Genomic DNA, 21,037 nt, shown 5'->3' on the forward strand with positions numbered 1-21,037 from the left:
AGGTGCTCCTGTTAATTTTCTGCTTTGTTTTTCTAAGGAGGCCAAAAGACGTTTTCTGTTAAGTTCCTTTACAGGTGTGACAGCTGGTTGTCTCTTTTCTCTGTGTTGGTTTTAAATATACAGTCATTGCTGTTGTTTATATTTTTCATATCCTTGTCTTTTTTTTCTTTTTTTCCACTATCCCCCAATTGTTCTCCTCATGCTCGCCCCTTGTTCACATCAGACTTAAATTAATTGGTCATTGTGCAGAACTTGGGGACAAGCTTTTGGATCCATTTAATTTGAATCAGGTGTGTTGGAGCAAGGAAACATCTAAAACCTGCAGGAGGATGGTGACCCTCAAGGGCTGGAGTTTGGCATCCCTGGTTTAGCTCCTGTTAGATGTTCATTGGTTATAGGTTCGGCTTCCTTCTGTTCAGGTTGGTTTTTGTTCAATCAGTTTATGTTGTGTTTCCTTTGGCTCAGTTTATTACAGTTAGCCTGTTTCCTCTTGTATTTTGTAGAGATTTTCCTCTTGTGTTATCTGTTGCACTTGCTTCCTGCTTCTGTGTCATACCTGATACACAGTTACTGATACGCCTCCTTCAGTATATCATCTGCCTGACTGTCTTTGTTCCTTTGCCATATTGTTGTTTGTCACTGTTATTGTCAGCCAGCCATTCAGCTTGTCCATCCACTGCCCAAGTTTTTGTTAGTTTAAGTTTAGTACTTTAGTTCCTTGGCAGCACCCTTCGTGCTGTATATTCTTGAATAAATCTTAATTATTGGGTCCACCCACCTCCTGCTTCAAAGTCCAGCACCTGGGTTTTACTCGTCCCCTCTTTTCCCCATGATTTAACTAAATACTCATTCTCTTACTCAAAATTTATTTTTTTTGTCTCAGAACAATTTCTTATTTCTTATTCCCTTTATCTATGTACAGGCTACAATACATGTACTAAATAATTAAATCTTGATTCTACTTTATTTTGTCAGACTTTTATTTTGTTAGAAGCATTTGCTGTTTAGTTTTACCTATCTTTTATAGGGAGCCTGTTATTTAACAATGTGTTTGAAATCTTTTTGTGTTTTTATCCATTTATTTTTTCTTCTATTTATGGTTTGGGACTAAAATAAAACCACCTTTGCTAAGGGAAATGTACACCCTCTTTTCCTTTGTCTGCTTGGTCTAGATAGACTGGAGCAGCACACTACTTCATATTTAAAAAAAATTAAAAGGCTTATTGCTGTGTGAAAACGTACACTGATCTCCTCCGTTCAAACAAGCCTTCCCCTTAAAGCTTTGCATCTTGGCTCAGTTACTTAGCACCTGGCTTGATTTCATGCCACGAGTGACATCACTGTTGGTGTGTGTTAGATCGGAAGCTTGTGGTCTCAGTGTAATCCCCTTTCCCTTGGAAGCATCAAATGTACCTTCTCAGGCTTCTGCTTGATGACAACATGTCGGTTAATGTAGTGAATGTTAAACCAGAGCTGAGTTTGAGCTTTGAAGCCATTGTTAAAACCTGTGAGAGTGTAATACCTTCAGTTACAGGGACAATGAATAGTATGATTCATGTCTCATAAAAGATGACACCTGTGAGTACCTATACACCATACGGTGCACTGCTCTAGTCCAACAGTGGGAAAAAAGAAAGTCTTTGACAACGTTTCCCAGCTTCCAAATCTAATTGAATCTGTCAAAACTGCTCTAATGATGGACACAAGTAACCTCTGATGGCACCCCTGGGGGTGTGGGCTCGCAAGTCTTGGAGATAACATTCCCTACAGGTGTGGGATGATGATGTACTCACACTCAGGTTACAGCAGACTAGCTTTGGACAGGCTGATGGAAGTTTTGATTGATGCTGAAAACAAAGAGCCTGTGGGAGAATTTTACCTGAACCTGAAACAGACATTAAATACAGTCCATCAGCAATGTGGTTATGAAAACAGTACACAACCTTGAAGTCAAAATTACAAACGACGAACAGAAATGCTTAATGTTTAAAATGGTGCTGGCATTGGAAGTCCTGCATAGATTGTTAAAGACTACAGGGAAGACATGCTTAAGGAAACTCAGTAAGGAGTGAAATCCATCTCCTAAAACTTTTATCTCTATCATTGTCTAAACTTTAGAGTGACCTCATCAAACTTTTAGAAGAAAACACATATTGGCCAACCCAGCAGTAAACAAATATGTTCCAGACCTAATCACTACCACAGGAAGCCCGTGCCAAACCTCTGTTCTCTAAACTCCTTCAACTGTTTTCTTAACCAAAACCTTCATTCATTTTCTATACCACTTTGTCCAATTCAGGGTCGCAGGGAAGCTGGAGCCTATCCCAGCAATTAGCAGGCATGAGGCAGGGTACACCCTGGACAGGTCGCCAGTCCATCTCAGTCAACAAAAACTTGTATGGGGTAAACTCTTTGTAAATTTAAGCTTCTGAATAATACACCACACATTCAGACTTTAATGTCTAAAGTCTGTTCTTGTATAATACCATACGTATGGTGTATGGTGTAAGTACACGTATTTGAAAAAAGCAGAGCCTGTTCCAACTGCTATCAGATGACACACAGGGCACACTCTGGACAGTTATTTAACAGGGCCAACACATAGATAGATGAGGCCAACAACCATGCATGCTCATGCTAACTCCTAGAGTCAATTTATATCCATCAGTTAAAGTAACGTGTATGCTTCTGGACTGTGGGAGGAAGCCAGAGTAAGAACCCACACTGGCACAGAAAGAACATGCACTCCACACAGAAAGGCCCCCGGTTCTAACCAGGACCTTTCTTGCTGAGGTAACAGGGCTAACCATCATACCACTCAATACCACTTATCTAATATCAAAAGAGAAAATAGAATAGTGTATAGTCTTGGTTTGGCATAAAAAAAAATCTTTTATTCTATTTTCTCTGTTGATATTAGATAAGTGGTAAGATTATATATATATATATATATATATATATATATATATATATATATATATATATATATATAGATATATATATATAGATATATATATATTAGTATATGCACATTTTAAATTTGACACAACAACATATATTAGAAAAGTTGGGTCAGGGGCAACTACAGACTAATGAACTGAAGAAGAGGAGATGGAACATATCGCTTATCAAGCTGGTTAAAAGCCTGCATTGTGTTGCAATAAAACACATGGCAAGTGTAAGTTGCACACCTGTGAAGGCATCATTAATATTGGAAAAAAAAACATGTGGCTGTTTTGGAGCAACATACACTGCCATCCAGACCATGGCCTTGTTTATATGAGCAGGACAATGCCAAATCGTTTACTTTATATATTTAATCAGCATGACTACTTAATGAAGGAGTCAGAGCCCTAGATAATAAAGTGCAGACCTGTCACCTGCTGAAAGTATTTTTTCATGAGAAAAAAAGGACGGGGAAAGAGGAAATAATTCCTTGTGCGTTACTATTTCAAACTGAACAGTTACAACTGTTTGCAAATCATTGAATTCTGTTTCTATTTACTTTTTAAACACCATCTAAATATTTCTAGAAACAGGGCTTGCAGTGAAAAATGACACGATTTTAAATAAGCTAGGAGGTAATCAAATGAGTTGGTATGTGTGCAACCAACATTAATATTATTGTCAAGCAAAACAGATAAAATCACCCAATTTTCACAAGTGATCCTCCGGAATTCCCGCAGAGAATGACAGGCATAACACAAGGTTATCTAATCTTTTAATCCCATTGCTTATCAAAACTGTAATAGTTTCATAAATTCTTTTCATAGACCAAGTTTTGAGTAAATTTTTATAATAAAACAACTCATAACTGCGAGGTTTAAACTTCTCAAGAACTGTACAAGCTTGCAACAAGTCATTATGACTGGTGGCACCGCACTGCCATCTACTGACTTTCCCCGAGTCTTAGTATTCAGTTGGTTGATAAGTCTGTTGCTTTCTTTAATGATCTTGTTTGTCTACTTTGAAGCTCATGGTAACAACGTCCTCAATGCCGGCCTGCAGCTCATCGTGGTCCTGCACGGCGGAGACTCCTTTAGGGGTCCCGGTCAGAATGAGGTCCCCTTCTTCTAGGCTGATGAAGTCGCTAATGTAGCTGATCAGATAGGGAATGGAGAAAATCATCTGAGAGGTGGAGCCGTTCTGACGCAGCTGGTCGTTCACCTTCAGCCACAGCTGGACATTCCCCGGGTCTGGGATGCGCTCTTTGGGGATGAATTCGCTGACTGGGCAGGAGGTGTTAAAAGCCTTGGCCAGTGTCCAGGGTAAACCTTTGGACTTGCACTCGTCCTGAATGTCTCGGGCTGTCATGTCCAAGCACAAAGCATAACCCGCCACATGCTCCATAGCAGCGGACTGTGGGATGGCTGTTCCTCCTTTCCCAATGACCACCCCCAGCTCCACTTCATGGTGCAGGTTGCTGGTGTAAAAAGGCACCAGGATAGGTGATCCCTCTCTTACATATGCAGAAGGGGGTTTAAGGAACAAGACAGGCTCAGTGGGAATGGCATTTTTCAGCTCTTTAGCGTGGTCTGCGTAGTTTCTCCCAACGCAAATTATCTTTCTCCCCCACTCCCAAAACCGAGATATATTCCGCGCTGTCATTGTGGAAAAATGTGAGTTTATTTGAGTTCACAGCCGATATGAAGCAGTCGGCACTAGACAGACTGAACTTTGACCGAAACAGTTGACTGTATACCTGGAGCTGGTGCATTCACCTACGGCAAGTCTGAAAGGACAAACGCAGGACTCAAGCATCAAATCAAAACCATTATATCCTCATATTAACGTTGTTTATGGGTATAAAATGTAACACAAAGTCATACAGCTATATCGTAAAGTATCTTCTTTTTAATATTTACGTAAAAATTATAAACATGTTACTATTCACGATCTACCACTTACCACTCCTGATTTGATTGGTTACACCTTGGAGGATAATGTTAAAAAGGGGGCGGAGGCGGAACCACAACCAAACTTTTCTGGTTTATACTAACGTGATAAGACAGTAGTTACTGTAATGCTATTCAAGTCATTTGTAGGGAGTGCCTGCACTCTAATAGGAGCTGCTACAGCCTTAAAATTCGGTATGTCCACACTGTTTTTATGTATGCTAATATGTAGCATGTTAGCCTACTAGTCAATGTCAAGTAGTTTCATACTGCTGATGTGTTTATGTTTGTGTCGTCTTAAGTTGAGATCTGTCAGCTGAACGCAGCTGGCCTGCCCGAGGAGATAACTGGAGCCTGTCATATTTACTCCTTATCAGCAGCATATTTTAAAAGATATATATAAATAAATATGCTTTTGAGTGATAAATTTAAAATTAATGTATTTTTTGGGTAGCATTCAAGCTAATGTTAGTTTAAAATCGAGGGGCGTCGCTGCTTGTCCATCCTGTCCGGCCAGTTTGTTGTGAGCTTATTTTCATTGTGTTTGAGGTATTAAATACATATGAAACAACAACTGACTGTCATTATATGAGAATATGCCATTGAAATTAATTGAGTTAAAGCTAAGTTAGAGTATTTTAATTTAATTACTTTGATGTCTGTCACATATTGACTTGTATTCCCACATGAAGCACCTGTGGAAGTCAAGGCCCAGGCAGCCGCTCTTATTCACGGCACGGTGAGAAAATCTCACCTGGTGGAGCAAGCAAATATGAGGATTGAACTTCTCCCAGCACTCAGTGACAACTACATGTACCTACTGATTGATGAAGACTCCAGAGAAGCAGCTATTGTTGACCCTGTGGAGCCAATAAAGGTCTGTGTTAATTATATTATATTAAACTATATTATAACACTGCTTACAGTTGTAAGAATTTTTTTGATCAGACAAATAGTTTTTAAGGAGTTTTATTACCTTTTTGATATGTTTTGACTGAAACTTCTTCAAAAGTCTTCAGAAAACTCTCCTGCAAAGACCATCAGGCGGATTAACATTATCATTCACAATAAAGCCTAATATTGGAAAATGCTGCAACTTGCTTGATGTTTGAATGACACCAATTTCCTTTCATAAACTAACCAACTAGTCAATTGGTTTGACTTTTGCACAGCCTCAGTTAGACTCTTTTGTGCTTTCAACAGGTTGTGGAAGCTGTGAGAAAACATGGCGTAAAACTCACAACAGTTCTGACCACCCATCACCACTGGTATGCTGCATGTGATGTGTTACCATTCACAAAGCTAAAACCTATAATGTACTCACAGCATTTAGACTCAGGCCACTTAAATTGCTGTTGAAGCCTGATATGAATGTTTAGAAACTCCTTTAATAACCATACACTGCTCATATTCTGATGTAGGGATCATGCCGGTGGAAATGAGAAGATGGTGAAGCTAATGCCGGGGCTGAGGGTGTACGGAGGAGATGACCGAGTCGATGCCATTACAAAGAAAGTTTCTCACTCCAACAATGTAAAGGTAAGACCAGCACACTGTCTTTTTTTCACAATCAAGCTGCACAATGAGCTCCACATGATTTATGTTTGCGCTTGTATGTTTTTTTTTTTTTTTTTTCCCAGCTTGGATCACTGAATGTTAAATGTCTGTTTACGCCTTGTCACACAACTGGTCATATTTGCTACTATGTGACAAAAGAAAAAAGTTCTGAGCCTCCTGCTGTTTTTACAGGTATAACAAATTACATCAATAAAAAAGCAGAGGTCATCACTGCATCATGTCTTAGTTTTTAATTTGCTAAGGTTTTGCACACGTTCCCACAATCTGCAGGTGACACGCTGTTTGTGGCTGGTTGTGGTAAATTCTTTGAGGGTACTGCAGAGCAGATGTACAAAGCTTTGATAGAAATTCTGGGACGTCTGCCTCCTGAAACGGTAAATATGCAAATTCTCTTTTGGTTAATTTAATTTAATTTAATTAATTATTTTCTAAGTAGTCTGGAAAACAACTGAAATTGTAACTAAATGAGTATGACTATGATATAAATCTTTAAGTAGAACAAAATAAATTCTTCCATTTAGCATAAAAGTGAATTTTCTTTTTTATTTTTCAGAAAATGACCCATTACGACAAAATATAAGTTGCATAACTACCTAACTGCAATGTGTTTGTGTTACAGCGTGTTTACTGCGGTCATGAGTACACCGTCAGCAATCTGAAATTTGCTCGTCATGTGGAACCGCACAATGAGGTCATCCAGAAGAAGCTAGCATGGGCAAAGGTATTTCACTGACATGTTGCTGCTGCTATCAGACTAATGAAAGTGAAAACAGCTTTATAGATACATGTTTCTTTTTTTTCTACAGGAGAAGTGCAGCAATGGGGAGCCAACTATTCCATCCACTTTGGCAGATGAATTTACATTCAACCCCTTTATGAGAGTCAAGTACGTACAACTTAACTGAATGATTGATGTGTCAGAGATTTGCAGTTTTTCCCAGTGCTGGTTAATAGTTGAAGTGCTTTTTGACCTATTCTTTCCTATATTTTACTCAGAGAGAAGTCTGTTCAGGACCACGTGAAGCAGACAGACCCAATCGAAACCATGAGAAGTCTCCGGAAAGAGAAAGATGGTTTCCGAGTTCCTAAAGAGTGAAGTCCACTGCATTTATGTAGACTAGAGGTGCCCAAATCCCGTCGTCAAGATTTACTATCCTGCAACTTTTAGATGCAACCCTTCTTCAACGCACCTGAATCAGATGAATGGCTCATTTCCAGGCTTCTGCAGACCTGAACGACATGTGGATGAGGGAATTCAGCCATTTGATTCAGGCGGGTTAGAGAAAGGTTGCATCTAAAACAGGGGTAGCCAACGTTGGTCTTCGAGGGCACCAATCCGGCAGGTTTTCCAGATTCCCCTGCTCCAGCACACCTGACTCAAATTAAATGGATCCAACAGCCTATAAGGATCTCCACAATGACTCGTTAGTTTAAGTCAGGTGTGTTGGGGCACGGAAATCTGGAAAACCTGCTGGATTGGTGCCCTCGAGGACCGACGTTGGCTACCCCTGATCTAAAAGTTGCAGGATAGAAGATCTCGAGGACCAGACTTGGGCAGCCCTGATGTAGACTTTATTCAACTGCTTAGAACACTGCAAGCTGTAACTCATCCTTAAGTCCACCTGAAATTGATTTACACGTTAACTCTCACTGAAGCTTAATTTTTTAACCACTAGGCTCAGATGTAATAAAACTCTAACAATTTTCTAGTTTCTTTGGCTGATGTTGATGTGAAAATGATAAGGAATATATGGCCATTAAATGAATGCTTTAAAGGGGGGGAAAAAAAGAAATTTATTTTAATTAGTAAAGGTTTAAGTCTGTTTAGTATTTTGTTTTAATATGTTAATGTACAGACAATCTCAGTGCTTAAATTTGGAGCAAGACGGAGTAACACATGCTGGTGTCTGTACAATTTCTGTGAATGGATTTTGTAACAAGTAGAGTTTCTTATTCAGTAAAGATTTGTATTGTTTTATTCTGACCAGCTTGTCTCTTCATGCCTTTAACTTAAAACTACATTTGTGTAAAACACATCTACTTTTTTTTCTTGTTTGATTTAAAGGAGTATGCTAAGTATTGGTTTGTCTACTTATTGGTGTGTTAGTATTACTTCATAGAGATGCTCTTATGCCTGTGAAGAACCATCTAAGAAAGATTATTGCATGATGTTCTTTGATAAAAGCAATAAAATACATCATTGTCACTAAATAAGAGCAAATAAAAATTTTCACTTGCATGTTGTACATTGCTGGATCAAAACAATAAGCAGAGCAGGATTTAATTTTAATTAGCCTTCACAAGACTCTCCTCCTGGCTCTGTGGAGCAGAGTATTGTTATCCCAGAGGGTGGAGTTAGGACCCAGACTGAAGGTATGGAACCACTGGCTCCAGAATCTCACTCTGAGGTATCTGTCAATCACGTTTGTGACTGACACACAACTGGCAGCACTTGAAACTTAAAACGAGACTGAATACCAACAGAAGAATATTGCAGCAGATTTGGCACTTTTTTGGGGGGTGTAACTACCCGCACGCATGATTGTGTTAATCATGTAAGAATGATCCTTGCAAGTTATACTTTGTTGTATAGGTGCCTAATGAGGCCCACTGATGTATGAAACCGTCATTGAAGGGGCAAAATAACCAACGAAAAACACGTTACCTTACTTTTTCTTCTAAGTTTAGTATGTACAACATTAAGTGATGGCATGGTGTTAGAAGTCCTGCTTAAAACGAGATAAGTGTTTTTATGGTTTTTTTTAGGAATCGGGAATGATATTGTTCTTGATAACGACAGAGTTGAATGTTTCCGACTCGATAAAAATGTCTGACTGTAACACTCCACACTTCAGCTCGATGATGTCGCGATAACCTCTCCATCTGAATGCAGAAATGTGGTTTAATAATTTTGAGAGCAGCCGGCAAAAATAAACGAACTGAGTTTAAAGTGAGGTAATCTATATTTTATGAATAGGTCAGATTATATTTGATTATCCTGTCAAAGTTGCAGATAGCTTTCAGCTTGACGTCACTGTGTTGTTTGGTGCAAACTAATCTGGATTTTCTAAGCTAACTGTGAGCGCTATGCGCACTAGCAGTAGTATATATTTTTTTAAACAGTTCCCACAGATGACAAGGGGCTAATTTTATAATACTGTTAAATAACTGAACTCTTCCCGAAGCGTCCCGCGCGCTGGTGCGCATGCGTGTGTGGGTTGCCATGAAGGTAAAGGTGATCTCCATCCTGGAAGACAACTACATGTACCTGGTAATAGAGGAACAGAGCAAAAATGCCATAGCTGTGGACCCTGCGGTACCTCACCGGGTGAGAGTCAGATAATAGTGTGACACATATCGCTGCTGTCAGGCAAAAACCTCCTATGTCCAAAATTTGTGATTTGTTTTCCTTCATAAATCAGTACTATTGGCCACTCTTTATGTCTGTCTGTTGTTTTACAAATATTTAACCAAAGATATATGATGTAAAACACAATACCAAGTTTGTTGACATTATGTCCAGTTATTACAAAACCATACAGTTTTTTTCATTTTTTGAAAAATGACAGTTTTGGAGATAGAAGGTTTGCACCCGACAGCAGCGATATGTCCTGTTTTTGTTGTGTTGTCCTGTTGTGTTGATTTATTTGTTTTTAACCCTTAAGACTTACATTCACCAGCCACTTTGTGAGGTACACCTGTTTGATTTCTTTTCAACACAATAGCCAAGCAGCCAATCCCATGGCAGAAAAAAGAGAAAATGTCCAGGGAGCAGTAGTTCTCTGGGTGAAAATGCCTTGTTGATGTCAGTGGTCAGAGGATAATGGGCAGACTGGTTCGAGATAATAGAAAGCCAAAAGTAACTCAATCTTTTGGTACAACCAAGATACACTAAATACCATCTGTAAATGCATACTGTCAAAACTGGAACAACAACAGAAGACCACACTAGACTCAGCTCCTGTCAGTGTGACCCCTCGAGGATTGAAGTTGCCCATCCCTGACCTATGGTATGTGGTGGAATGGGAGATTCTCATTGTGGACGTGCAGTCGAAAATTCTGCAGCATCTGTGTGACGCTATCATGTCAATATGTACCAGAATCTGTGAGGAATGTTTTCCAGTGTGTTGTTGAATCTTTAACATGAGGAATTTAAGGCTGTTCTGAAGGCAGAGAGAGGGGAGGGAGGGGCAACATGGCATAAGACTAAAAAAAAGGTAAATGAATGACCACTGATTCTGTGCAAAAATTAAAATGTAAGAGAATAGGACAGAGGTGGAAAACCTTTTACTAGGGGTAGTAAGTAGTTCAAGTAATCCAAAGAACACGCTTTTGAAATGAACTAAAACATGTCCACAATCTATTACACAAAAATAAAATATTGTTGGAAGAAAATCTTGCTCTTACTTAGAAGTTTTTGTGGCAGCATGTGGCTAGATTGGCAGCTAAGTTGAAAGTTAATCTGAAGGCTTTTCATCTTTTTTTCTCCCTCACCATGACAAGCTTGTAGCAAAGTGCTCAAAAAATGCGTTTTGATGTTATGTTCCCTGATCACAGCAGTATTCTCTTGGTGTATCAAACAAACTGTCTTTGAACCCACACTTGTCACAAGATATTTAGATGTGTGCTCTTGGTTAAAAATGCAACACTTGAAGTAAAGTTTTTTCTTTTTTTTGAAGCATTCATCCCAAGTTATGGCCCTGTTACCACAAACGCAACACAGTTTATTTTAGTCAGTCGAAATCCAAACAATACTGTCAGATACATTAAGTGCAATGAAGTTTACACTCTAGCCTCAGTGTTCATTGACACAAATGGATGGTTTGGTTGGTCCAGGGGCTGCTTCTTGCCATCAGACTACATTTTGCCCTTGTGTGTTGTAAGGCAAAACAAATATTATTTTCGTTATCATTTAATCTGCCTCTCGTCTACTATTTGATGGTTTGATCCATGAAATATAAATTGCATTGAACATGTTTTTTTGCTTTGTTTTGCCAGCTGCTAGAAATTGTGAAGAGGGAAGGCTTGTGTCTGACTGCTGTCCTCACAACACACCATCACTGGTAAGAACAGTGTTTGATATAAGACAGCTACATAGTTATTAGGCAGCTTAGCTATTTTGGCTTACAGGGACCATGCCAGAGGAAATGAGGCTCTGCTGAAGGAGGTTCCTGGCCTGAGGGTGTACGGTGGAGATGATCGGATCGGAGGTCTGACAGATAAAGTCTCAAATGCTCAGGAGCTGAAGGTAACCACACAGTAACAGGAGTAAAATTACTTAACTAATCAGTCATGATTACAGTTTTACAAACAGTTGTTCTTTTCTCCATTTGCAGTTTAGCTCCATCAATGTGAGGTGCCTGTTTACTCCCTGCCATACCTCTGGTCACATGTGCTACTTTGTTTGGGAGGATGAGTGCACTGATGCCCCTGCTGTGTTCACAGGTCTTTGTCTGCATAGAACCAGTGAACCAGATGAAATTGAAGACAGTACAGTAACTCAGTGCTTGAAAGGCAAAAGTGCCTCACTTTATGTTGCATAAATCAGTAACTACATTTCAAGTGGCTAGAGATATGAATCCTTAAATAGTATAGCACACTGACAGTTGATTGCATTGTGTGTTGTTGTTCAGACTGATCATTGTCGTCTGTGAAATCTCCTTATTTTTGGGTCGTCAGGGGATACGCTGTTTATTGGTGGATGTGGACAGTTTCTTGAGGGTACCGCAGAACAGATGTACCACAACCTTACCCAGGTGCTTGGTTCCCTACCTCAAGACACGGTTAGTGAAGAGCAAACAGATACTTGCTCTGCAGCATTCATGGGGTTAACAGCTGTCTCCATGACCTTTAAATAGGTCTGAGTCACAGTGGTGACTAAACACACATACAATGAAGGGACTGATCTCTGCCTGGTTTGCTTAAACATCTTAAACCCAGAATGATCACTTCACCAGAGCTGTGTCGTGATCTGCTGTGTGCTTTAATTGAAGCTTTGTTTATCTGTAGAAAGTGTTCTGCGGACATGAGTACACCATCAAGAACCTGAAGTTTGCCCTGCTGGTGGAGCCAGAGAATGAAAAGGTTAAAGAGATGCTGAGCTGGGCCCGGGTGAGAAGTACACAAAGAATAAATTGAAGGATAAAGTTTAAAACTTTTTATTATGCGAGGGGGGTCGCCAAGAAAAATCTTAAGTGTGTTAGTCTTCCCATGGTGTTTGTAATATTCTTATTGCTCCTACTAATGATGTAAATCCCAAAAAGAGGTCAGAGGAATACTTGCTGGGTCATTAAACCTGCCAATTGCCTTAGTTTTTAGCAAATGTGACTCAGCTGGAAGTTAGAAATGGATTTAGTTGTACATTTGGTGTTCAGGTGATAAAGATAGTTGGCGTAATAGTTTATTTGAGCAGTTCACATTATCATCCTTTACCAAATTCTCATCATTAAACAATAATTGAGGTTTAAAAGGAGTAGGTCGAAGCAAGAAAACTTATATGTGCCTACCCCGATATTCAGTGCAATCTACATTCATTTCACAATAATGCAATATAGGGACCATATCCACAAAAATTAAAAAATCAAAACTAAACATTCTGTCCTTTGAGTGAAAAAGTGGTCCTCGATTTGCATCCACATCAGGAAATGACATAACTGAAACACACACATATATATAAAATGAGTATTAGGGAAATGTTTGGAAACATACTGACAGGAAGACCACTTTCTTGTTTAAACAAAACAAGCTGAATAGGTTGTCTTTTTTTGTGTATTTTAAAAATAAAGTTGATATTTGAACTTGTGTTAAAGATATATTGCTTATTTTTTAGATCAAATCAAATGATCACCAGTAATGAATATAAGCTGGATCGGAATTCTTTATCTATATGATTTGCTAAAATTGAACTCAAGAATATTTTCAACAAAGAAATACACTGTGATTATTTAGTATTTATTTATTAGGACTTGAAAAGATTTTGCCCAAAAGCCAAAGATGTTGGCTTTAGTATTGGCATGTTTACTTTTTTTTCTTTTTGAAATGCATAGTAAAAAAATATTCCTTCTCATTTTTTTCTTTAAAATGACCTAATATTCATTTGTGCTTTATAATTGGAATATCATCAGTCTTATTTATTTTTAAATACAAAAGTTCTTAATCCACTTTCTTATATCTACAGGCAAGAGATGATGATGATAAACCCACAGTGCCATCCACGCTCATAGAGGAATTTGAATACAACCCTTTCCTCCGCCTGTCGTGAGTTTTAATGTGTATATTCTGTTAAAATGAAAATTTTAGGTTAGGATGGGAGGCAGCCTGAATATGTTCTTTTCTGTAGTTTGTTCCTTACTTTCAGATTAATGAATGCTTTTGCTCAACGTTTTTGTCTAAAACCAGAAATTCATCTTATCCTTATTTTGTGTGATTTTCTGTCATTTTAAATAATTTTCTAACGAATATAACATGAATACACTGAAAACAAAATGTTCACTTTGTTGCAGAAACAAGGAAATTTAGTAAGCCTTTTTGTCTATCTCAGTTGATAAACCATCATTCTAATCCTCTTCCTTGCAGGGAGGAAGCAGTGCAAAGGTTCACAGGAAAGACGGACCCCATAGAGGTGATGAGGGCCCTCCGGAAGGAGAGGGACAAGTTTAAGAAGCCCAAGGAGAGACTTCCTCCTCATGCCATGCTGGCTTTGGAGTGGGGACTGCTCAGACCCTGAGATCCAGTTTCTGAGCTCTAAACATAGGATGTCATCAAGGGGGGAAAGTGATTCCTAGCCTGAAGGTTGGCGGTCGAGTGGCATATATCTTTTAACTGTTATAAAACCATGTTTGCACAATAGGACCAGTGTAAAGCTGCTTCCATTGAAGTCCCAATGAAAAAGACCAGCACAGTGCTGTTTGCCTAACTGCTCATTTATCAGCTCCATTTGCCACCGTCCTGCAGCCGATCTGCTTAAATTTGAAATTCAATTAAACAAATTACATGCTAAATATGTAAATGCCCCTGAGTGTAGGACATCTCATTTTTATATTTTAATTGTTTTTCCAGGAAATCACAAACTTCAAGATACAATTGACACAATGTTTATTGATACCTACAAAGTCTGTCACTGTTAAGCCAGATACAGATGTATAGGTAAAGTACAAAACTGTCCCCATGCAAACATTTAAATATCAGTTTTTATTTCATGGGGATATAAAATATTCTGATTAAAGGCTGGTTTCCTTGTTTCTTATGCACAAATCCATTGCACAGGTACTGTCTGGTAATACCAGTTTCCAATGAAACTGTTTTTTTTTTTTTTAATTCTTTAAATACTGAAGAGAAAATAACCTTAATTTCTTTATTATGCAATTTTAAGTTTAATTTTCATACTCTGTTCTTTTTCCATTTTTGTAAATGTTTAGTAAAATTACTCCTAAACCTGCTGACTAATTTCAGCTTGGACATGCTTATTACTTTTGCACTTCAACTTTTGATCTACTTTACCATCAAGTACATCTTATGAGAATATCACCAGTTTAATTATCAGTATTTTTGACGGGTGTCCACGGTTATAAAATGTAGAAAAGGTTAAGGGAAAAAATGCAATGTACATCAGTATGAATGTGAATTGCTGCTTTTTAACCCGAAGTTTATTCCCACACTGTACAAGAGCCAATAACTGTACATGAAAATGATATAATAAACAGTCGTAGACCTCATGTTTTAAAATAACCTTACAGAACACCCAATTGTAATTAAATAATTTTTATTTTCAAAATGCATATATACATGTCATTCTTAAATCAGTAAGGAATGAGTATATTTTGGCTTATTTTAGCTAACATGTACAAAGTATAACGGATGCTAAACAAAAGTTACTATTTATAAAGATGGTCTATAGTGAAAAGGCAAACAATCAGCACATATATACACACACAATATGACGATGTTGAAGCATTGTGTATATTATATAGTCCTCCACCTCGCCAGCTGAAGTGTTTTAAAGAAAGTGACATGTCAAACTACCGTCATAACCCTCATCTCTGTAGTTATGTATAAATAGTTACATTAATGTGGATGGCTCTACAAAAATTGTGCAAAGTTTAAGTTTGCAAATACTTTGCCTTTGCATCACCACTTCATCGTGAGCCCATTGGTCATCTTCTCCACAACGTGGTACTGTGTGTGCAGCAGATCTTTGGCTTTTTCCTCTCCAACGCTGTAAAGCCAGGATTGGTACAGCTCGGCTACGCGAGTGTCATCTTCCGGCAGCAGGGTGCGCTCTGCCTGGTAGAGCTCCTCAACTTTCTGGAGAAGTTCCTTTGGGTTCTGACCAGTCGAGGGCTTCACCTGCCCACCACCATTTAGACAGCCTGAGAGTTAACAATGGGGACATGTTAAATCTTTTAATGTACTTTGGGGTTTAACTGGACCTTACTTTCCAAAATTTGGCAGTTATCACATTTCAGGGTTTTGTCATTTTAGGTGTCAGACTCATCTTAGAAGAATTATTATTTCTTTCCTTTTCTTCTCATTAATCTAGAGACATTACTCCTAAGTGTAGCCACTGAATCAGACACAGGTAGAGCATCTCAAGTATCAGTGCTAAACTGCAAGTGCAACAGGTCTGTATGGTTGTGTAAACGTGATATTTCAGTCTTTATTTTTCAAAATTCAACATAAGGAAACACTGTTTGTTTGACTACTTAGGACAATTGTGTGTTAATTGATGAGAAACATATCCAAATGTGGATGAAAATTGCATTATTTATTTTTTATGTAACAAGCAAGCCAGTTGTGACATATTCTGATTAGGTTACCTTTGCAAGGCTGTATTATTTTTCTTTACCTGATGGACAGGCCATAACTTCCACAAAGTGATAAGGCGACTTCCCTCTTTTTAGTTTCTGCACAAGGTTCTGAATGTTGCGGAAACCGTATGTTGAGGCAAAGCACAGCAGCACGGCACCATCTTTTTCCAGTCTCACCTCTTGGAAGTCTTTATTCCTGTGACATCAAAGAGGAAAAGATACATAAAGAGGTGCAATATAAAACTGACCTTGCATCTGTTGGCCTGCTGAGCCTCTGAAGCATGCTGATTAGGTTGTGACATAATTTACTGTGTCTTTTGAGGGGAATAAAAACCACTTTGAATGTATCTCATCAGCACAGAGCCGGTCTACATTCATTAATAATTCAAACTTGAGAGTTTCTAGAGACATAACCCCCCCCCCCCCCACACACACACACACACACACATTTTTACAAGATATTCACGGAGAGATACTCACTTCAGCGTCTTGTAGGTGAGCTCCTTCACCTCCTCTCCAAAGAGATGCTTGGCAGCATAAGTAAAGACATGATGGAGGTAACCCCCTGACCCACTACCAGCATGACTCAGAAATTCATCCTCACACACACTGCTGAACCTGGAAAAAAAACACATACTGATTGGTTTGGAACTTTTAAAGACACAAAGATGAACAATCAAAAGTCAAATTGGTACAAAGCTTACATTGTATCCAAAGCTACAGGTGCTACGTCATTAAGAGACATATTTTCCTCCTCCAGCATTTTCAGAACCTCTCCTGTGGTAGACAGGAAAGCTTATAAGTGAGGACGATGTATATCCATATGTACAAAAGGAATTGTAACAGTGGTAACTGTACCAGAAGTGATGACACAATCCACTTCTCGGGTCTTAGCTTTGTGTATGTAGAAGTCTGGGCGTGAGGCCTCAAGTTTCTTGTCAAAACAAGGCATCACTGCCACATGGTAGATCTGCTGCGGGCTCAGCCCCTAACAACACACACACACACACACACACACAACACAAACCTCAGCCTCTTTGTTTGGTAACTATGCATCTAGTTACAAATCACAAACAACAACACAAACTCAAATAATACCTGTTGTTCTGCAAAATAGCCTTTAACTAGAGAACCCATCACCTGCTGGGGAGAGCGGGTGGTACTGATGTATGGAAGAATAAACTCTCCATGTGTCTTCTCTGCATAGCAGATCCAACCTGAAACACAAACACAGTGAAATTTAAAACACTCCAACACTGACCATTTTACTTAGTGCTCATGAGTGTGTGATACCTGGACAGGCAGATGTTAACATGGGCAGGGCCTTGTTGTCCTCTTTCTTTCTCTGGAACCGCTCCACGAACTCTCTCTGACTCTCCAGCAGACTGAAGGTCCGACTGAAGCTGGTATCGAATACATGATGAACTCCTGCAAAAACAGCTAAAATCTTCAGAGCAGCACCTCTCTGCAAGCATCATCCCACACTGTATGGGGGTATTTCTCTATCTTTAATCAAGAGCATAACTGATAGATTTTAAAGCACAATTTCTTGTTTTCACACTCAAATATCATTTTGCTCTCTCTCAAAAGTCTGCTTTCACTCAAAAAGTCCCTTCTTTCTCTTTCAAAACTCTGCTCCTCTTCTCAAGTTTAGTGTTGGAGGTTAATATTCCCCTCGCTCAAGCTTGGTCTCTTTCCCTCACCTTCAGACCCATTCTCTGCTCTCAGAACAAACTTGAGAAGAGGAGCAGAGTTTTGAAAGGAAGAACAATATATTTGAGCCCAAGAAGGGACTTTTTGAGTCTGAAAGCAGAGTTTTGAGAGAGAGCAAAATGATATTTGAGCATGAAAACAAGACATCTTGCTCTCAACTCCATCAATAATGCTCTTGATTAAAGACAAAGAGATACCCCCATAAAACTGATGTTATGTGATTTAAAAAGAAGAAAAGGAAAAGCTCATACCAAGGCCTTTTAAGAAAGAAGTGAGCCTCCTGCCTGTCTCACTACTGCCGAGACCGTAGTGTGCTGCAAGGGAGGCTCTGGATTGCGGCGAAACAGACACAACCACAATCCTCTGCTGTGTCGCATTGGCCTGTGTAAGACGTTCAAATGATAAGTAGGTGAAATCATTGACATACTAAATTAATATTCTCAAATTACAAAAGCTGCAAAGAGATGCATCACACAGAAGCACTTAATTTAGACTTCAACCTTGTTGTTACGCAGCACTTTTAAAAGCTCTTCGTGACTCTGCTGAGTGATGAGGACGCTCTCAGCTGAGGTGATGCAGCCACTGCAGGCTAAACAGTCATTCAGTGTGATCTTTGCTCTCTCCAGCTTCTGCTTCCCACCATCCTTCAAACATAAAATGGATTAATTTCATTGTTTCAATACAATTAGAATAATTTACATGCACACTGAGGATTGAGCCTTGACTCCCACCTGATTGACTTGGACATAACTGCCATCATCTTCTATCTGTATTTTGGCCACAGATTTACCTTGTTTCTTCTCTACTTTAACTGGTTTGACACATTCCTTCAAAACAGAAACCAGACATGTGAACAAAACGAAATATAGTGAGAAATTTATTATTATGAGCTAGACAAAAAGTAATATCTAAAGACACTTGAGAAGACCAAGTAAGGACAAATGGATAAGTAAAAAATAATAAGTATCTGAACACACATAGATATCCACACATACCAGACATACAGTACGTACAAGAGTCAGAAAAAAAGTGGCTTCACTTAATAAAAGGGTATTTTTCACAATAGATTTCAACATAACTCCAAATAAATGTATTATATATATGTATAAATAAATGTGTCATGATGGTAAAAGAATTATTTATTAAAATGTCTGACTGTTGAACAAACATGCCATTTACTGCAACAAAGCACAATAAAAATGTTTACAATTTTTCACTGGAGGGGTGGGTTCTTTTCCTTATGGGCTTAAAAAAAGATATTTCCCAGAAATAAACACTGATTACCCCTAAAATGCTGCCATTTATTTATGAAGGTTAGCAAACATAAGTATTTCGTGTTCTTTCCTCCATGGCCGTTCCCATTGGAGCCCAATTTTTTGTTCATAGTGCATATCCACAAATGGTAGAGACTGAAACCACCACTGAAGCAGTTTAAATGTCTTGTATGTTTGTATTCTAAAACCACCACAACTGTATGATCCTTTTTTTCCCCCAATTACAACATTTCTGATGACAAGTGTAGTTAAAAACAATACAAAACAAAAAGGTAATGGTTCATGCTGGGTCTAGGGAAAATTAAAATTAAGCAAAAGTAAGACTTGTGTTTAGCATGCCCTAAGAACTCATTTAAATGTATCTAAGGATACAAATATTCTTTGCATTCTCTTGTAGAGATCCATAATTCATTTGTTTTAATCCAGGGGTGAGACTAACACTGTGGTGGACTATTTCACTGTACTTACATCATCACTATCATTAGCAACACGCTAGCCACTGCACGTTTGTCGTGCTGTTAAGGGATTTTTTCTTTTAATTACACCTTAAGATAAGTTAATAGTTCGACCAATGGGTGAACGTCGCCTTTTTAATGAAGGATTAACCGTTACAGTGGTTTGTAGTAGTTACGTTGCTCACATGCGAGTTTGTGTGAAGCATGCTAGCTACAGCCAAGTGGTTTTTCGCTAATAACTATTTTGACGGGAAGAGTACGTTGTTGCTTCCCGTATCCTTCTGGTATAAATTTGATTTATTATGTTATTTCACTTTCAGTGACCGACCTGAGAGGGTGTGATAAAATCGTCAAGATCTGTCAGCTGCAGGACACCGCTGAAGTGAGAAGCCATATTTACTGCCGTAAAGTTGTCGATGTTTACTCTCGTGTCGTAAATATCTGTTTTCTGCTGGGCAAATTTCACTTTGATTACATGTGGACACAATATCCAAACGATGGAAAGGGCTGACAGGCTGTTGGAAATAAAAATATTAAAGCAATACACAAGAATATGCTAAACTTAATACTATACGCTACATTTAAGTTTAAGAAAAGTCTTATCAGTTTTATGCAAACATATATTAATTAACTAATATTAATATTAATGTAATTTCTTCCTGTAACTGTGGCAGAATGTGAACATAATTCTACACATATTTAGTACAATGGGTTGTTCCTGGCTGAGAGATAAAATGAAATTTTCTAAATGTTCTATGTGTACAGCTGGCCTGTCAACAAGCCACTGCTTCTAATATAATCATTGGGTTTGTCCTGCTTAATGGTTTCACTTTATCATTTGTGACATTTGCATCTATATGAAATAACAAAACGTGTAAAAGGTAACACAATTAAATAAAGTGAGGCAAAAAAGGGAAGTACAAGACATAGATTCCCATAATATATAAATGTTGTGCATACACAACAAATTTGTTAATAAGCTTGATTTACAGAATTTTTCAAAACCATCATCATATGTCAGGAGGTAGAGAAAGTCTGACCCCAAAGCCAAATTTTGTGAAACCATAGAGAAAGTGACTAACCTAGGACACACAAATTAATTTATATATGACAGCTATTGGAAAATACTTGGATTGTAAGAAGCAGATCTGATTTAATTAATTGAATGAATTCCTACCAGAAGAAATTCTGATATGATATTGCGATGTTTTTGTTAGGATACGCTGTTTAGGAGACTTTTAATTGTATATAGTTTTAATTAGTCTTCTCAGTTAAACAAATTAATAATAACTACATTATACAGTATATTTTATGAG

General features: G+C 38.3%; 4 protein-coding genes across 6 annotated transcripts; 2 read left to right on the forward strand and 2 right to left on the reverse strand.

Moving 5' to 3' along the window:
• Window positions 1-3,704: 3,704 nt before the first annotated feature.
• fahd1 (fumarylacetoacetate hydrolase domain containing 1) lies at window positions 3,705-4,729 on the reverse strand. Its single transcript, XM_041996362.1, has one exon. The coding sequence runs from the start codon at window positions 4,606-4,608 to the stop codon at window positions 3,946-3,948; it is 663 nt and encodes a 220-aa protein (XP_041852296.1). The 5' UTR covers window positions 4,609-4,729; the 3' UTR covers window positions 3,705-3,945.
• A 218-nt stretch (window positions 4,730-4,947) lies between these two features.
• Window positions 4,948-7,837, forward strand: LOC121647108 (hydroxyacylglutathione hydrolase, mitochondrial-like). The gene is made up of 9 exons (XM_041996277.1): window positions 4,948-5,090; window positions 5,588-5,772; window positions 6,099-6,163; window positions 6,317-6,434; window positions 6,536-6,644; window positions 6,744-6,847; window positions 7,093-7,194; window positions 7,280-7,359; window positions 7,470-7,837. The coding sequence occupies exons 1-9, from the start codon at window positions 5,024-5,026 to the stop codon at window positions 7,567-7,569; spliced, it is 930 nt and encodes a 309-aa protein (XP_041852211.1). The 5' UTR covers window positions 4,948-5,023; the 3' UTR covers window positions 7,570-7,837.
• Window positions 7,838-9,323: 1,486 nt separating this feature from the next.
• On the forward strand, window positions 9,324-14,918 carry LOC121647124 (hydroxyacylglutathione hydrolase-like protein). 2 transcript variants are annotated; one of them, XM_041996296.1, is made up of 9 exons: window positions 9,324-9,428; window positions 9,659-9,801; window positions 11,472-11,536; window positions 11,604-11,721; window positions 11,810-11,918; window positions 12,153-12,256; window positions 12,483-12,584; window positions 13,651-13,730; window positions 14,049-14,918. In XM_041996296.1, the coding sequence occupies exons 2-9, from the start codon at window positions 9,679-9,681 to the stop codon at window positions 14,197-14,199; spliced, it is 852 nt and encodes a 283-aa protein (XP_041852230.1). In that variant the 5' UTR covers window positions 9,324-9,428; window positions 9,659-9,678; the 3' UTR covers window positions 14,200-14,918. The 2 variants fall into 2 exon arrangements, with proteins under 2 accessions (XP_041852230.1, XP_041852239.1); XM_041996305.1 differs by having other exon boundaries at window positions 9,324-9,801.
• A 302-nt stretch (window positions 14,919-15,220) lies between these two features.
• narfl (nuclear prelamin A recognition factor-like) lies at window positions 15,221-20,129 on the reverse strand. Of its 2 annotated transcripts, XR_006011773.1 has the most exons (12): window positions 20,050-20,129; window positions 18,724-18,819; window positions 18,493-18,636; window positions 18,244-18,373; window positions 17,573-17,707; window positions 17,378-17,496; window positions 17,138-17,267; window positions 16,984-17,056; window positions 16,760-16,897; window positions 16,318-16,475; window positions 15,495-15,841; window positions 15,221-15,458 (listed from the first exon to the last, which is right to left on the reverse strand). XR_006011773.1 is itself a non-coding variant. In XM_041996189.1 (11 exons), the coding sequence occupies exons 1-11, from the start codon at window positions 20,113-20,115 to the stop codon at window positions 15,600-15,602; spliced, it is 1,431 nt and encodes a 476-aa protein (XP_041852123.1). In that variant the 5' UTR covers window positions 20,116-20,121; the 3' UTR covers window positions 15,221-15,599. The 2 variants fall into 2 exon arrangements, 1 of the variants encoding a protein (XP_041852123.1); XM_041996189.1 differs by having other exon boundaries at window positions 15,221-15,841; window positions 20,050-20,121.
• Between the last annotated feature and the right edge of the window lie 908 nt (window positions 20,130-21,037).

Source organism: Melanotaenia boesemani, chromosome 2 (genome assembly GCF_017639745.1).
Source record: "Melanotaenia boesemani isolate fMelBoe1 chromosome 2, fMelBoe1.pri, whole genome shotgun sequence".
NCBI classification, from domain to species: Eukaryota; Metazoa; Chordata; class Actinopteri; order Atheriniformes; family Melanotaeniidae; genus Melanotaenia; species Melanotaenia boesemani.

What these genes read in the sequence shown, in the direction of transcription:
- LOC121647124 (XM_041996305.1), top strand. Translation starts at nt 9,679, where the DNA reads ATGCGTGTGTGGGTTGCCATGAAGGTAAAGGTGATCTCCATCCTGGAA. An exon ending in ACCCTGCGGTACCTCACCGG is followed by an intron (nt 9,802 to 11,471) that starts GTGAGAGTCAGA and finishes TTGTTTTGCCAG; the next exon opens with CTGCTAGAAATTGTGAAGAG. An exon ending in CAAATGCTCAGGAGCTGAAG is followed by an intron (nt 11,722 to 11,809) that starts GTAACCACACAG and finishes CTCCATTTGCAG; the next exon opens with TTTAGCTCCATCAATGTGAG.
- LOC121647108 (XM_041996277.1), top strand. Translation starts at nt 5,024, where the DNA reads ATGCTATTCAAGTCATTTGTAGGGAGTGCCTGCACTCTAATAGGAGCT. An exon ending in CTCACTCCAACAATGTAAAG is followed by an intron (nt 6,435 to 6,535) that starts GTAAGACCAGCA and finishes TTTTTTTCCCAG; the next exon opens with CTTGGATCACTGAATGTTAA. An exon ending in AGAAGCTAGCATGGGCAAAG is followed by an intron (nt 7,195 to 7,279) that starts GTATTTCACTGA and finishes TTTTTTCTACAG; the next exon opens with GAGAAGTGCAGCAATGGGGA.
- narfl (XM_041996189.1), bottom strand. Translation starts at nt 20,115, where the DNA reads ATGGCTTCTCACTTCAGCGGTGTCCTGCAGCTGACAGATCTTGACGAT. An exon ending in ATTTTATCACACCCTCTCAG is followed by an intron (nt 18,820 to 20,049) that starts GTCGGTCACTGA and finishes TCTGTTTTGAAG; the next exon opens with GAATGTGTCAAACCAGTTAA. An exon ending in CTCACCTACAAGACGCTGAA is followed by an intron (nt 16,476 to 16,759) that starts GTGAGTATCTCT and finishes TTGATGTCACAG; the next exon opens with GAATAAAGACTTCCAAGAGG.
- fahd1 (XM_041996362.1), bottom strand. Translation starts at nt 4,608, where the DNA reads ATGACAGCGCGGAATATATCTCGGTTTTGGGAGTGGGGGAGAAAGATA.